Source organism: Gavia stellata, chromosome 11 (assembly GCF_030936135.1).
Source record: "Gavia stellata isolate bGavSte3 chromosome 11, bGavSte3.hap2, whole genome shotgun sequence".
NCBI classification, from domain to species: domain Eukaryota; kingdom Metazoa; phylum Chordata; class Aves; order Gaviiformes; family Gaviidae; genus Gavia; species Gavia stellata.
The window spans coordinates 12,591,147-12,607,433 of record NC_082604.1 but is presented as its reverse complement, the minus strand read 5'-3'; the positions used below and the strand labels follow the sequence as shown (position 1 = coordinate 12,607,433).

At 36.5% G+C, this 16,287-nt stretch overlaps 1 protein-coding gene across 1 annotated transcript in view; it reads left to right on the top strand.

The window, feature by feature from the left end:
- The window catches only part of TRIP12 (thyroid hormone receptor interactor 12), an 81,745-nt gene that overhangs the window by 54,952 nt on the left and 10,506 nt on the right, over positions 1-16,287 (top strand). Inside the window, exons 18-37 of the mRNA XM_059822794.1 lie at positions 122-278; positions 583-736; positions 1,281-1,509; positions 2,243-2,361; positions 2,994-3,201; positions 4,285-4,385; positions 4,511-4,685; positions 5,089-5,230; positions 6,213-6,404; positions 7,120-7,271; positions 9,117-9,274; positions 9,728-9,801; positions 9,910-10,109; positions 10,908-11,035; positions 11,328-11,479; positions 11,943-12,085; positions 13,285-13,441; positions 14,620-14,718; positions 15,262-15,376; positions 15,644-15,798. Coding sequence (XP_059678777.1) covers positions 122-278; positions 583-736; positions 1,281-1,509; positions 2,243-2,361; positions 2,994-3,201; positions 4,285-4,385; positions 4,511-4,685; positions 5,089-5,230; positions 6,213-6,404; positions 7,120-7,271; positions 9,117-9,274; positions 9,728-9,801; positions 9,910-10,109; positions 10,908-11,035; positions 11,328-11,479; positions 11,943-12,085; positions 13,285-13,441; positions 14,620-14,718; positions 15,262-15,376; positions 15,644-15,798 — 3,010 coding nt within the window. The remainder of the gene's footprint in view (positions 1-121; positions 279-582; positions 737-1,280; positions 1,510-2,242; positions 2,362-2,993; positions 3,202-4,284; positions 4,386-4,510; positions 4,686-5,088; positions 5,231-6,212; positions 6,405-7,119; positions 7,272-9,116; positions 9,275-9,727; positions 9,802-9,909; positions 10,110-10,907; positions 11,036-11,327; positions 11,480-11,942; positions 12,086-13,284; positions 13,442-14,619; positions 14,719-15,261; positions 15,377-15,643; positions 15,799-16,287) is intronic.

Sequence of the window (16,287 nt, the reverse complement as noted above, 5' to 3'; positions counted from 1 at the left end):
TTTTGGGTCTGGTTGGTATGTTAAAATCTGTAACTTCTCTAAAATGAAGGCAAACAGTTTTCAGCTTAGATGGACTTTATTGTATACTTCTAGTAAAATACTGTTTTCATGTTCCTTACAGTGAACTGATGCCTTGCCTGCCAAAAGAGGGAATCTTTGCTGTTGATACTATGCTAAAGAAAGGAAATGCGCAAAATACAGATGGTGCAATATGGCAATGGCGAGATGACAGGGGTCTCTGGCATCCCTATAACAGGATTGATAGTCGAATAATAGAGGTAGTAATTACACACATTTGTGGTGGTACTTTTTAAATATGTGTGTGGTTGTATAGGGAATTGAATGCTTGCTTTATAGTTTTGAAAATATCAGCGTTGATCTGAGTAAAAAACACATGATTTTCCTCAAACCTCCTGCTGTATTATCACACTATTTTGGCATTCAGTAATGGGTGAACTGCTTAATCACTGTTCTTATTGTTAAGTCATTGTTTTTCCTACTGTGCTGCCCTTCTCATCACCTCTCATATAGCTTCTTATTTGTTAGGGATTTCTTTAAACTCTTCTTTTTTTTTTTTTTTAGGCAGCTCATCAGGTTGGTGAGGATGAGATAAGCCTGTCTACACTTGGGCGTGTCTATACTATTGATTTTAACTCTATGCAGCAAATAAATGAGGATACTGGAACAGCACGTGCCATTCAGCGAAAACCAAACCCTTTAGCCAATACAAACACTAGTAAGTACAGCTTAGGAGACACCAGGTGTCTCTAAGCTACGGCTAACTTACACTGGGTCATACAACAGTCAACTACTTAGCTGATATATTTCTTGTGGTTTCTGTGGAACATCAAACTATGCTGATTCACATGAATGAAGACAACTTTACAACAAAACTCAAACTGTTGAAATGTATTCTTTTTAATGTGTAAATTCTTTTCCTGGGAACTGAAAATGCATTAAATTGGCCGGGAGCTGGGGTGTTCCTGGCTTGGGATTTTTCTGAAACAGTTTTGTTCATACAGCTGTTTTATTTAACGAAGACTATGCGAGGACTTATAACTATCATACAGAAATACATGAGAAAACGGAAGAAAAAAGATGCAAGTCCTTGAAAGAGGAGGATTTGTACCTACATTCCTGCCATCAGTTTGACTTCAGTTCTTTAAATTGTATCTTTTTCAATTCAAGAGCTAAACTAATTTAGCTTTAAAAAAAGAAAGTAATCATCAAAGCAGAGATGCAAAGAACTATGCAGTGATTTGTTGCACAATTTCTCACAGGTGGACATTCAGAATTGAAGAAGGATGATGCTCGAGCACAACTAATGAAAGAGGACCCAGAACTGGCAAAATCCTTTATCAAAACATTGTTTGGTGTTCTTTATGAAGTTTATAGTTCTTCAGCTGGACCAGCTGTTAGACACAAGTGCCTTAGAGCAATTCTTAGGATAATTTATTTTGCTGATGCTGAACTTCTGAAGGATGTGCTGAAAAACCACGCTGTTTCAAGGTGGGTTTGTTAACCATTGTGAATGAAACTAATTTTGAGCTTACAACTCAAACTTGTGATTACTTTTTTTGAATCATCTTTTTCAGGGGAAAATTGTACTTAAAAATTTTTATGTATTTATTTTCCAAAAGCTGAGGCTGCCAGCTCCTAAGGAATTATTTGCATCTTAGACTTTGCAGTAGGTGCCAACTTGAGGTGTTCTTGTTAGAAACCTAGATTACCTATATGGCTGTGTACTGGTAATGTCTAATATTACCATTTACTGTTTTCCTGATTTCTAAAACTTCCCTATAAACTTTTCTGAGGGCACGATGACTTTTGAGGTAATAAAATGTGAACAATAACAGATTCTCATGGCATTCAACTGGTAAGTTCTATTCATGAAACCTCTCCTGCATGATATACCATGAAGTTAGGGATCTAGATAAAAGGATGCAATTAGAAAATTAACTGACTAGTTTTTCAAAGGCAGTACAAAGTTCCACAACACCATGTTCTTTAAAGGAAGAAAATTCTCTCTTTTCTTTTATGCCACATGGTAAAAGTGATTTAGGCAGGAAGAGGACTTTTTCAGTTCTTTTATTTATAGCTTTTACAAAAGCACAATGGAATTTGTTTGCTTTCAGTCTCCACTACTGTCTATGCAAGATGAACTGGCTTGATTTTATTACTTTTTTTTAAAACAGCAAAAAATGAAAACACAAACCTAATTCTAACAAATTATCTGTTTTAGTCATATCGCCTCCATGCTGTCGAGTCAAGACCTTAAGATAGTAGTTGGAGCCCTGCAGATGGCAGAGATTTTAATGCAAAAGTTACCTGACATTTTTAGTGTTTACTTCAGAAGAGAAGGTAAATCTTGTTTTTTCCAGCCCCCCCGTCCCTTCACCTCCTTATTTGGTATTTTAAAAGCATGTGTGTGGAGAATCCATATCCTTTACACCCCATTCCATCCCCCCCAAGCTGTAAAAAGTTAATATTGTTCTTGAATAACAAAGGCAAATCCATGCATGCTATCATCATATGACTGGGGAGGAGCTCATCAAGACTCTGGAGGAGACAAGCTTGTTTTTTCTGAATCTGAAACAAGTTTGTACAGGCTTACTAGATGTTAGTGAAGTTATATTTAGGCTGAAGTTGGCTTGCTGAAATTACATGGGTAGTCTTACTGGACAAAAGTGATGAATCTTTTGCAGGAACTCTTTGTTACAGTCTACTGGGGATTTTTGGGTTTCATCAGCTGCTATTGATGCTGCCGTCTTTTTTTTTTTTTTAAACTGTGTAGGGTAACTTTTTCAAGAAAGGGTTGAACTGCTTTTAAACCTTAGTATTGATGGGTGGGGTGAGCCAATGCTGCCATAGTCAAGCAGAGGTTCTAATAACAAACTTCTACATTTTCAAACACCTTTGTCCCCATCCTCCCTCCAAAAAAACCCCCCACAACCAAACCAACCCACCAAACAAAGATTTCTTCTTTTGCAAAGGGGTGATGCACCAAGTGAAAAACTTAGCGGAGTCGGAGGCTTTGCTAACAAGCCCACCAAAAGTATGCACTAATGGATCAGGAACGCTGGGTACCACTACAACAATAAGTACTGGAACAGCTACTGCTGCCAGTAATGCAGCTGCTGATTTGGGCTCTCCCAGCTTACAACACAGCCGGGAGGATTCTTTGGATCTGAGCCCACAGGGGTAAGTGCACTATCTGTTGTGAACAAACAATCCGTGGGTTTTTTGTTTGTAGTTTTTGTTTGGTTTTGGCTTGTTGTTTTGGTTTTTTTGTAAAAAGTCTTGACTGACATGGGCTTGCTACAGTGTCATCTGCATTTTGCTGTGATGTTTTCCTTTAAGGAACTAAAATGGAGTGGTGTTGAAGCTATCAATGGGTAATTTTGATTCATTTTATATGAAATGTTTTTAAAAAAAAACAACTTGTGAACTGGTAGTTACGATGTAATGATACGAATCAATCCATGCTGTTGGGGAGAGGCTGGAGAATGCTGAGAGCAACAGCTGTAGTCTTATGTAACTCTTGAGGACAGAGTGATTTTATCAGAGAAATGATAGCTATGGTGCATGGTTCCTTTCTTCTGGAGACTGGAGGAAAAAGAAGTCATCCTATTTAGTTGGAATGCAACCATTTTGAACACTTGTGGAATTAGTATCTCTTGGAATGGATTATTTTAGTGTTACATAGCTTGCCTTTATTTTAAAGGTGAAACGTTTGTCTTAATGTATTGGCAAAATAAGGAAACTCACCTTAAACGAGAATTGAAATATGTGAACTTGGGAAGTGTAGGCCTTGGTGGGTAGAAACTCCATAAATTGATGAAAAAGTGCTTTTGGGGCTTTAATAGGGGAGGCAGGTCAAATACCCAGTGTCTCTTGGTGTTTATTCAGTACAGACTTGTGAATTTTTTTCTTTTTAAGTGTATCCAAATAAATGAATAACCAGATGGTTACACAAATAAAAACATGAAAATTAGGAGAAACCTTTATTCAGTGGCATTTCTGGCTGTATTTGGCTGCCCACAGTAGAAAGGTAACAGCAAGCAAAACCCTTTCTGGATGGAGTAGTCACTTTGTCATTCCAATTAAAATAGAGTTGAGGCCCCTTCTCCCGCTCATTCTTCCCTTGTGTCTTCCTTGTTATGGGATGGAACCTTTTTTTGATTCTTGAGGGAATAGCTGGCAGATGCATCTTAAACTGAGGGATGGATATGCATATGAATATGGTAGATAGAAACATGTTACTTTATTTTTAAATTTGGACAGACGACTGAGTGATGTTCTAAAGAGAAAAAGACTGCCAAAACGAGGGCCAAGGAGACCAAAATACTCTCCTCCAAGAGATGATGACAAAGTAGACAATCAAGGTAAATAATTCTTAAAATGTGGTATTCTGTCTCCTTTTAAATTTAAAAGTAAGCTTATAGGCTGTCATAACTGCTAGGTGTAATAAACCTGTTGATTCTCTTAATTTTGTCTTTGCTTCCTCTAGCTAAAAGCCCTACAACTACTCAATCTCCTAAATCTTCCTTCTTGGCAAGTTTAAATCCAAAAACATGGGGAAGGTTAAGCACACAGTCCAACAGTAATAATATTGAACCAGCACGAACAGCAGGAGTAAGTGGTCTTGCAAGGGCTGCTTCCAAGGATACAATTTCCAATAACAGGTACACAGACAAAATAATCAAAATACTTCTAATACAGTGTTGACTTGAGGTGCAGCTACTTTATGATAAGCCATCAGGTGATTAAGTAGCACCTATCAAAGAAGTTTGAGCTTAACCACTGTTAAAATAACTCTGGAAGAAGAATCAAGAAATTAAACTATGAAGAGGTTATTTTCTCTACCTTGAAGTAGCATGCTGGGGAGAAATTGGAGAATTGGGAAAAATGGTACAAGAAGTAATCTCTAGGGAATAGACCTTTACTGTGTTGAAGTAAGTGGGAAGGGTTTTTGTCTCTGACTGCTGTTAAACATGGGGAAAATGATACTCTGGCCATGTTTACTTGTAATATTGGAGTATGCAAATGCTAAGTGTGGCTGAATGTCTTTTGTGTGCTTCTTTACAGAGAAAAAATTAAGGGCTGGATTAAGGAGCAAGCCCATAAATTTGTAGAACGTTACTTTAGTTCTGAAAACATGGATGGAAGCAATCCTGCACTAAACGTATTACAGAGACTTTGCACTGCAACTGAACAACTCAACCTCCAGGTTAGAAATGGCAAACTTACTTGGAGTGGGGATGGGAATGAAAGCAGTAGAAGTATTTAGGAGGACGCTAGAGAAAAGCTGACCATTTTAAACAGTATGACCCATATTTTGAGCATAGTTTTTATAATCTTAAATGATGATACAGTGTTTTTTAACTTGCAATGGTTTGCTTGGGATTTTTTTTAGAATTAGAATTAGTATATGAAGTCTGACATGTATCACTTATGATGAATGACTAGTATTAACAAGGAATTAATTCTTGATTCCTAGCAATGTGTCATTTACATAGCATTTTATTTCAAAATTAAAAATTCTACAGTTGAAGTGTTTAGGGATTGACTTTCTACCTAAAGAACACAGTTTGTAATAAGAACTTTGGGGTTGGGGGGAGGGCAGGAGGGAAGTAGCATTTTGTTGAAAGGATAGAAGAAAATACAGTTTGGGCCAAAGCTACTAGCATCTCAAGAACCTGAGTCTTGCTTCTCAGACAGTTGTGATCTTTGATAGATAGTCTAAACCTGTAAGTTCTAAAGTAGCTAAACAGCTGGGTTATGTTCTGTGCTTTGATCTAAGCAATCATTAAAATATGAAACTTTCCCTCCTCCTATCTCCCACACAGATGTCATATAAAATATATACGAATCTGAGTTTTGTTTTTTGTATGGGGTTGTTTGTTTTGTTTTTTTTTTTTAAACTTCTGTTTGGAGCTCATCTTTACATTGCATGAGACAGAAATGGGACCTTGCATTTACCTTAAAATGGGGAAAATGTAGGTGTTGCTTGTAATGTCTCACCGTGAATAGAGAAATTGCTTGTCCTCAGATTATTTGCCCTGTCATTGCTTGTATTGAGTTACTATATGCTCCAGACTTTCCCTTTTTTTTCCCCTCCCTTTAGAGCTGTTCCATGCAGTAGGAGGAAGAATAGTATTTCTTAAGCCCTTAATACCTGTGTAGTAAAATACTACCTTTGTATTTTTCAGGTGGATGGTGGAACAGAGTGCCTTGTAGAAATCCGTAGCATTGTCTCAGAGTCTGATGTCTCCTCATTTGAAATCCAGCATAGTGGGTTTGTTAAACAACTGCTGCTTTATTTGACATCTAAAAGTGAGAAAGATGCTGTAAGCAGGGATATCAGATTGAAAAGATTTCTTCATGTATTTTTTTCTTCTCCAGTAAGTTTTCTTGTTTATTGTTCTGTTATTCTTAGTTGTCTTTCTCTCAAATTGTACTTATCTGCCCATCTGAGAGGTTCAGCAATGACCTTGACTTAAAGATCCAGTATGGAAAGAATGTTTTGTTTATGCCTAAGCTGTATAACACTACAACTTTCACATGGTTCTATGTCTTTACAGGTCATAAACTTTTTAGAGTACCCTGTAATTACAGAAAATTCCACACAACAGTGGGGAAAAAAAAAAAATCCAAAATGCCCAATTGTCTCAGTCTTGAACAACTTAAATTGTTCCTGACTTTGAAGAAGTCAATATGGAAAGAGTTTGGATAGTAATCTTATCACTTGCAGTATTTAGGACTAAAGAGAGCAAGAAATTAGATTGTCCTGTTTTTAAAGGAAGAAATTTAAAGTGGAAGAGAAAGTAGATAACTACAGCTTCCGTGAAGCTTACTGCTCATGGTTAACAGTGAATGCTTAAAACCTGTAGGGCTGTTCAGTTAAAACCAGGAGAGGAAAGTGCATTCTTTGAAACGGGTCTTTCATAAACTTGTTATGTGTCATCTAGTCATCCTGATACTGCTGCTACTTTAAGTGAGAGCAGTGATTATTAATCTCTGTTTTGTGGGTTTTTTCCTTTTGTAACAACTTGTGGTATAAATTGTTTAAGATGGATTAATTCAAGCACATAACTAAAAGACTGGAATATATTTCAGCTTCCTGGAGAAGAACCCCTTGGAAGATTAGAGCCATTAGAAAATGCACCTTTGTTGGCATTAGTCCATAAAATGAACAATTGCCTCAGTCAGATGGAACAGTTTCCTGTCAAAGTGCATGACTTCCCTAGTGGAAATGGAACAGGGAGCAGGTAAGGATTAATGCTCAGGTAACAGTTTTGTTGGAAGCTTTTGTTTTCCAAAACTTGTTTCAAAGCCAGAAGTTCCAAGAGGTAATAGAAACTTCTGACCCTATTAAAGGCAAAAGCAATTACACAGATGGCTTTTTTCCTCTAGTGGAAGACTGAATATTTAACTAAATGTTTGCTTACCATCTTGAAACTTCTTTCACTTAGATTGGGGGTGGATGTGTGATTTTTTTAAATGCAATCTCTAAATTCAAGCTTTAAAAATTCAAATGTTTTCCTTGTCCCCGTGTAACGAACGCTGGAAAGAAATAATCTATTTATTGCTGGGACACTGATATTTTTTAGTGAAGTAATTAAACTGCTGCGAGTTTGTATTACAGTGCTAAACTGTTGTTCAGATGGGTTCTGTTCTCTAGGATGATAATGGATTGAGTGATAACTGTGGGCTGTCAACATAGTTAAAAATAACTGTACACCTGCCCTGTGTCTTAAGATAGATTAAATTTAGAATCCAACTTGTTATTTGCATTTTAAGTAACAAAATTGAGTGACTAAAGACCTATTTCTACAGTTTCTTTTCTGTACTTCAATGAATCAACACTATTTTTCATTTAGTGTATAGCATTTAGTAAGTCTGTTGCAGTATGAGTTGCGTATACATTTTGAAAGTATTCTGTGGTGCTGGCTAAAAGCTCAAGTGATTATAGCCATATTCTTGTAACTATGTAGAAATTAGGAGGGGAGGAGCATTGAAAATTAATTTTTGAAAACTATTCTTTAAAGTTTGAAATGCCAAAATCTTCTGTGTCTCAGCAAGATAGTGTGGATTTTCTTGTCACTAATTGTGACACAACATCCATTACAATAGATGTATTAGAGCCTCACACTATATAGCATTAATCTAACTTACATTAAAATTCAGTCCTTGTTTTTTGTGAAACTGTTAAAATCCATGGGAATGAATGCAATACACAATACGTAATACTTGGAAGGAATTAATCGTCTTGATACTGGCTTTTGCAAATAGTATGTGCTCTGTAATCTTACAACGCTTCCTAATATGCACTATTTCTGTAAAAAGGGGGATAACTACAAAAGTTATAAAGCTGCTAATCATAGAAGCAAAATTCTGCTATTCTTTTTGATAGGAAATTTAAACATGGGAAGTCAGACTACTGCAGCATTGTTTGACTGCTAGTCTTACTGTGGACTATGTCAATGAGCATTTTGAGGCATTAAGATTTGGTAGTCTTTTTCACTAGCACCTGGAAATAGAAGCAGCTCAAAATAAGAGGTTTGCATATAAAAATGGCTAGCTGGAATATTGATAGCTTGGTGAGATGGAACATGTATATAAACTATACTTGGCAAGAAAAAACAGAGGAGCTTTCAGGTTGTCTCCTTAGGTCCTTATTAAAAAAACATATGAATGGATACCTGTGTTTTCCACCCCCGATTATGATCCTTATTGCACTGCAGGTAAACACAGCTCTAAATCTCATGTGGCATCAGCTGACCACTGAACAACTTCAGACCTCAAAGATGGTCAATATAGGCCATATTGTAAATAGACCTCAGACTGGACTTAATTCATGTAGCTTCTATTGAAAATCAGATTTTGTCCAACTTGGATTCTGGTGTTCTTGTAAAATAAAATTTTTAATCTGTTTATCCAAATCTTTATAGCTTATTTTTAGAGAAATAGGTTGAGAAATAATACTCTGAACAAGTGAATTCGTAAATGCATGTATAAGCCTATTTTAATTCTTTTTTTAATGCAATTATGGTTATTAGATTCTTTGTGTAGCAACTTTTTTCACAAATTATTTTGAGTTTTTCTCTTAACAGAGGATCCCAAGCTTTAAAATTCTTCAATACACATCAATTAAAATGCCAACTGCAAAGACATCCAGACTGTGCTAATGTGAAACAGTGGAAAGGTGGACCTGTGAAGATTGATCCCCTGGCTTTGGTACAAGCCATTGAAAGATACCTTGTAGTTAGAGGTATATATATATATATATATAAAATAGTCACAAGTGTTTTGCTTCTTTGGGTAGTCACTACTGTCAGTAGTGTAGAGCCTGCAAAAACCTGTGAGGGTTATACTGAAGACAAATGGGAGGTAGCTATAAATGTATCTTGCTCACAGGGGAGGAGACTAAGGCTGCAGAGAATCTTCTCTCTCCTGGGACAAACTTTTTCCTGTTGTAAACAGTTCAGTCTAAATACTAACAGAAGTATTATCTAATTGACTGTCAGATTGGCTGTAACTTGGCATTTTTGATGCCAGATACTGATACTGAAATTTGTTCTAACATGTCTGAACCTTACTTTTTTTTAACTGATGTATTTTGGAACTGTGTTAAACAGTGGAATTTATTAAAGTTAGAGTACAGAAGCATTGCTACATTTTGTGTAAAAACTAATGAGGGTGTCTTTCTCCTCTCTTGCTTCAGGCTATGGAAGAGTTAGAGAAGATGATGAGGATAGTGATGATGATGGGTCAGATGAAGAAATAGATGAATCTTTGGTAAGCTTTTGCTCTGGGGGTAAGGGGAGGGAACAGTGTGGGCAGAGGCTTAAAGAAAAGCTAGCAACAAGTTCCCTAACTTGTGTGGGTTTTTTTTGTTTTGTTCAGGCCGCTCAATTCTTAAATTCAGGGAATGTGAGGCATAGACTGCAATTTTACATCGGAGATCACTTGCTGCCATACAATATGACTGTATATCAAGCAGTTAGGCAGTACAGTTTGCAAGCTGAGGAGGAGAGGGAGTCTACAGATGATGAAAGCAACCCATTAGGAAGAGCTGGGATTTGGACAAAAACGCATACCATTTGGTAAGTTGGCTAGAGAATTTGGGGCACAACTCTAGTTTCCTAGATGTATATACATATGGAAAATAGGAATATAGCTGTCTTTTCCGCCTCCTCACCCCCCCCTCCAAAACTGTGAAGCTTTGAATTTCCTGATGTGCTTGAGATACTTTATATCTTATAAGAATTCATTGTTAGCTACTGACATTCTTTCTAGTTCATGAGCAAAGCTGATGAACCAGAAATGGGGAATCTTAAATGACTCTTGCTAGATGGAGGGAAATCATTCTTAGTGTGAGGTAACTAACAACAAACAATAGAGACTGTGTCTCCGGTCTACAAATAATGGTCAATTTCATACTGGTTTTCATAGATGATTGCTGTACAGGTATATGTATTCTCTGACCATACTTTGCAAAGAGCGGTATTGACCTATGACTGTGCCAAACATTTTGACATTCAGTAGTGTCTCTTTCTTTCTAATATTTAAATGTGTTATGCAAAAGCAACAACAACAAAAAAAAAAACCACACACAACAAAATCACACCACTTTGGTTTTTTTGTCTGTACCTTCTGCTTCTCTTCTTCCAGTTCATGGAGCCAGAGGGTCCTCATTTTTAATCCACCATGACATACTTAAGCTTCTGAAGGCCTAGCTTCAAAGGCTGGATCATATCCAAATGCATTGTTCTTGTCTTTCTGCTTTTAACCCATTCAAGTAAAATTCTGCTAATCAAAGAACTAACACTCTTATAACTCCTTTTGTTTCCATGTAAGTTAGTATTTCACAAACATGTTTTTAACTTTTAACTACTTTTTAGGTACAAACCTGTGCGAGAGGATGAAGATGGTAATAAGGACTGTGTTGGTGGTAAAAGAGGAAGAGCACAAACTGCTCCCACAAAAACCTCCCCTAGAAATTCTAAAAAGCATGATGAATTGTGGCACGGTGAGTGTGTTGCCTTGCTAATATGTTAGGTTTGTGAAATTTCTGAAAGGATGGGGAGGAAGAGTGTTTAGAGACACCATAGTGTTTCTTTTAAAGCAAGCATAGTATAAGAAAAGTAAGCATATATTAATGTGTGTATTAAAACTAAAAATAAGATATTTACTGAATTGTCTAACTAAACTGTTGTAATTAAGTGAATGCCATGACTAATACTACCTAGGGTCCTAATAATTAAATCTTGGGAAGACTTCTGATTAGTTTGTTTTGATAACATATTCTTTTTTCCTGCTAGATGGTGTCTGCCCTTCAGTATTAAATCCTCTAGAAGTTTACCTCATATCTACGCCACCTGAAAACATAACATTTGAAGATCCTTCATTAGATGTTATTCTTCTTTTGAGAGTTTTACATGCTATCAGTCGATACTGGTATTACTTGTATGATGTGAGTAGAACACTTTTTAAATCACTTTCGTACTTGATACAGACAACTCTGTCCTGAAATTCCTTAGAATAGCCTTCTTCCCCTGTCCACTGCCCCCCACAAGACAGAATAGTGCAAATACTATCATCTTCCCCTACCTATTTCTCTAACTTCTGGTAAGGTGAAGACTATGTATTTTTATAGTCAATCATATTTCCTCTATAGTGTGTTTAAACACGTTTTCCATGCTTTTTCCTTCATTAAGTTCAAAGAGCAACACTATTCCTGAAAAGAAAATGAATAACAAAATAGAAACTCAGTCTTTCTTTCATGTCTTAGACTCTGTATGACCAAAGTGATGATGAAAGTCTTTTTTTTCCTTGTGATAAGCAAATTAGAAGCATAAAAAAACCTTTTAACAAAGGCTTGGTATTTCTTCCAGCATTTCTTTTAACTAGAAGTACATTGTTTTTATTTAACACAGAATGCAATCTGCAAGGAGATAATTCCAACCTCAGAGTTCATCAACAGCAAACTGACAGCAAAAGCAAACAGGCAGCTTCAGGATCCTTTGGTAATTATGACAGGAAACATACCAACTTGGCTGACAGAACTTGGAAAAACATGGTATGAATGACTTACCGTACAGTATTTCTAATTTGACTTCAGTAGGCCTCTTGGCAGGGCAGCCCAGATGCATCGTATGTTAAAGGCTTTTGAAAGTGCTAGGGGACCACCCCAAATATGGAGGGATAGACTAGGTGCAAAATTTGGACCACTTCTTAGAGGAGTTTCTGAGCAATTTGAAGTTTTCTCATTGAAATAATAGTACTTGATCATTCAGATAATTTTTTTCTCCTGTTAAACTGCTTAATGGCATTTTTGTCATACCACTACATTTGTCTTAGCATATTCAATATGGTACAAAGGAAGTATTTTTATAATACTGATAAAATAATTTTTATAAAGCTATATTCGTAGTACTTTGTAGTATCTTGATACAGAGTATAAGCTGTAAAACTCTTGCACTTGAAAGAATGAGGAATCAGAGTTGACATTCCTGGATTTTTTCAAGTGTGTTAATTGAAGCAACATTGGTGACAATTGATTGGAAGTATGTACTCTAGAGAAACTATTTGGTTTTTCATTTTTAAAATAAGATCTCTAAATTTCTTCATAAACTTTCCAGATAACAAATGATGAGTATGAATGTATATTCTTACACAAACATCTGTAGCAGTATTTGTTCCGTAAAACTGCCTTTTCACTTAAATGTTAGTGGAGGACTACACTGTTAATGTACACATGGCTTTGAGAAGAGTAGAACTGATAAAGTAAGAAGTTTCTCTGGTAGTCTTTCACAGATTATTTAAAGTGGTTTTTGAAAATGGTGGAATGTAGAATGCTGGTGCTGCTTTAGGCAGGTTCTCACCCCCCATCCCAGATATGGGAGCTTGAGCCAGCTTTTAAAATCTCTGATCTGTTAGATTTACTGATTGTAAAACAGGTGTGAGCAAGTGAAAGAATATCTATTTTCAGATATAAACTTTGCATAGCCAAGGCATTCAAGTATTTTGAGTTATTTTTCTGGAAGAGTTAGGCGTTTCTGGAATTTCTGTGGTTCCTTCCTATATTGAAGTCCATCTCTAGACTCTTGCTCATAAGCATTGTAACTAAAACTTAAATGTGTTCTGGAAGGCTTCCTTTGGAGGCTGCTTTCACAAAGCACTAATTTCAGGCATACTACACTTCTATTGTGTTTTAAACGAAACTATAGTCGTAGATGCTAGTTGGAACCTAGCTGACTAATCCAATGCTCTTTACAGCCCATTTTTCTTTCCATTTGATACCCGTCAAATGCTGTTTTATGTAACTGCTTTTGATCGTGATCGAGCCATGCAAAGACTGCTGGATACTAATCCAGAAATCAATCAATCAGATTCTCAGGATAGCAGAGTGGCACCGCGACTGGACAGGAAAAAAGTAGGTATATCTTGTTTAAAAATGGAATGAATGATCTGTTTATTTCTGTATTGTCTTTAAGAATATCACTGTAAGCAAGATTTATTTGTAAAACTTCAAGTTTTGGTAATATACTGATGAAGGGGAGGTTCGTTTTTATTCATTTAAAAGCCCCTGAGTAGAAAGCACAGTGTCTTCTAGGTGTCTGCCACTAGGTAGCAGAAGGGGCTAGAGTATGCTACATTGCTTTCTCACATCCTGCTTAATTTTGAATTGGAGTCTTTACATAATTTCTGAAACTATACTCCCAAGAATGAACTTCAGGTTTTCAGTTACGTTAGTGATATTTCCATATATTAGCGTGTAAACCTCTGTACCTCTGTTTCGCTTTATGTAGAATTTCAGAATAATCCAAGCAATAGGATTTAGACCTGTAAGTGTTACCTGAATAAACAAAAATATTGTCTTTGTATTCTGGGAGAGTATTAAATCTCCTGTCACAACATAAAGCTAAGCTGTGACTGTTTTAAATTGAGGGAGTCTTGGGTGTCTGCCTTGAGTCTGGAGAGATGTTATCTTAAACTAAGATCTGCTGTGTAGTATAGATCTGCTATATGCTTTTGAATACCTCTGGGGGAAAAAAAGACAAGAGACTTGAGAATCTATTTCAGCTAGAATATAGCTTCCAACATGTAGGAATCCCAGTGCTGTTGTGGTGTGGGGTTTTGGTTTTGGGGGTGTGTTTTGTTTTGGTTTTTTTGAAACCTGCCACTTTCCCTACTAGAGAACCCGCAAGGGCAGGGTATAACATTATTCCTTTAGGTTGCTGGATTTTGGCATCTTTATTCTGTGTTTTCTTCTCCACGTATTAGTTTGAGGTATGTAACATCACATGACAACACTTCTCTGCTATGTTACAGTCCTACTGCCAGATTCTTGGCAAGAGTAGTACCTATTATACTAATACAAATGTAAGGCATTGGTTTTTCATTTTCTATTGAACACTTTAATTCTAGTCAATTCTCATATAGAAGCAAGAATTATTTTTATCAAAGTATAAGCTTACAAATTGTTGAACTGTGGAACTGTTAGCATGGGGTGGAAAAACTTGCATAACTAATTTTTTTCCTGTTGTAACTGCCTTGGGAGCTGGGACTTACAGACATTATTTCACTACTTAAAACTTCTCTAATGTGTAGCGCACTGTGAACAGAGATGAGCTGTTGAAACAGGCAGAATCTGTGATGCAGGATCTAGGCAGTTCAAGAGCCATGTTGGAAATCCAGTATGAGAATGAAGTAAGTAATATCAATGTAGTCTAATTTAACCCCTTTTTACTGAAGATTTAATACAAACAAGCTACAACTTTCATAGAATGACTTGGTCAGACTCTTGGTCCTTCCCATTGCTGGTGCCACAAAATTTTATCTATTAATTATCCCTAATCCACTTGGTTGTGACTTTTAGTTGCTAGGAGAAACTCTTCCTGATCTACTAAATTTCATAATCAGTCTTACTCTGCAGAGCACGTTTTTTCTCTAAGCAAACAACTGTGTGTTTTTCTTCTATAATATGATCATTAGGTGGTTAATACTTTTATTCCACTATCATTCCCTCTGATATGTGGTCTTTCCAGGCTGTTTCAGTCGTATTGTAAATGTTAGCGTGTTTAGGTTCTCTAGACGCTTTTTGCAATGCAGTCTTCTTTATAGCCAATAATGTGCTATATTTCTCAGACTAAGTAAAGATTCTGATATTCAGACTGACCTAATGGACTCATTTATTTATTTATTTATCTATCTCATTCCCCCTCCTTTCCCTGCACCCTCCCTCCCCTGAAGGTTGGCACAGGCCTAGGCCCCACGCTAGAGTTCTATGCACTTGTATCTCAGGAACTACAGAGAGCAGACTTAGGCCTTTGGAGGGGAGAAGAAGTGACATTAGCTAATCCAAAAGGTAAATGTTTTACTACCTACACTATCAATATTGATCTAATATTGAATTGATTCTAAGTTGACTTGAATTACATGAATAGCTTTGATTGAAAGACCACCTTAGTTTGTGGTCAGATAATATGCCTCATGATAGTGTGTGATTATCTTTGTAGGTTTTTAATTTTATAAGAAGCTTTATGTTATGGTTGTCTGATAACCGCTTTCAAACTTGCATCTGGAATGAAACTAGCAGTGTATGTATTGAACTTTTTTCTTTCTTTCTCAACAGGAAGCCAGGAAGGTACCAAGTACATCCATAATCTTCAAGGCCTTTTTGCACTTCCTTTTGGTAGAACAGCCAAGCCAGCTCACATCGCAAAAGTTAAAATGAAGTTCCGCTTTCTGGGGAAACTAATGGCCAAGGCAATCATGGATTTTAGACTGGTGAGAATAAAATGGAAAATGTGATTCTGAAGGGTTAAATGAAAATTCTTGTTCTGACTGTGTTGGGGGAAAAAAATAGCATTAAGAGTTGCATGGAATTATTTTCAGCCCTAGCAGTTTGGGTGGGGGGGAGGGAGGGAGATGCAGCTGAGCTTTGGAGAGGGAAAGGGTAGTGTATTTTGAAGATCTTTACAGTGGCTTTTGAGACCATAGTGGAAAAAATGAAAAGCCATTGCCTGCTGTGTGTTGCAATCTCTCTCCAATCTTCTTTCAAGATCATTTTGGGCTTATTATTCTAGCTGCTAGCTTGCTGATTGCTCTAATGTATATGCCCTAGGCAGTTGGTTGTGTCTTCTTGACTGTAAATTTCTCAGGTGAAAACTCTCAGACATGGTCTTTTGGTATGTGCCAGAATTATGAATTAGTAAATAGTATTCTAGATCTAGTCAAGAGATAAAATAGCAAAAGATATAGTGTTGGAAGACAATT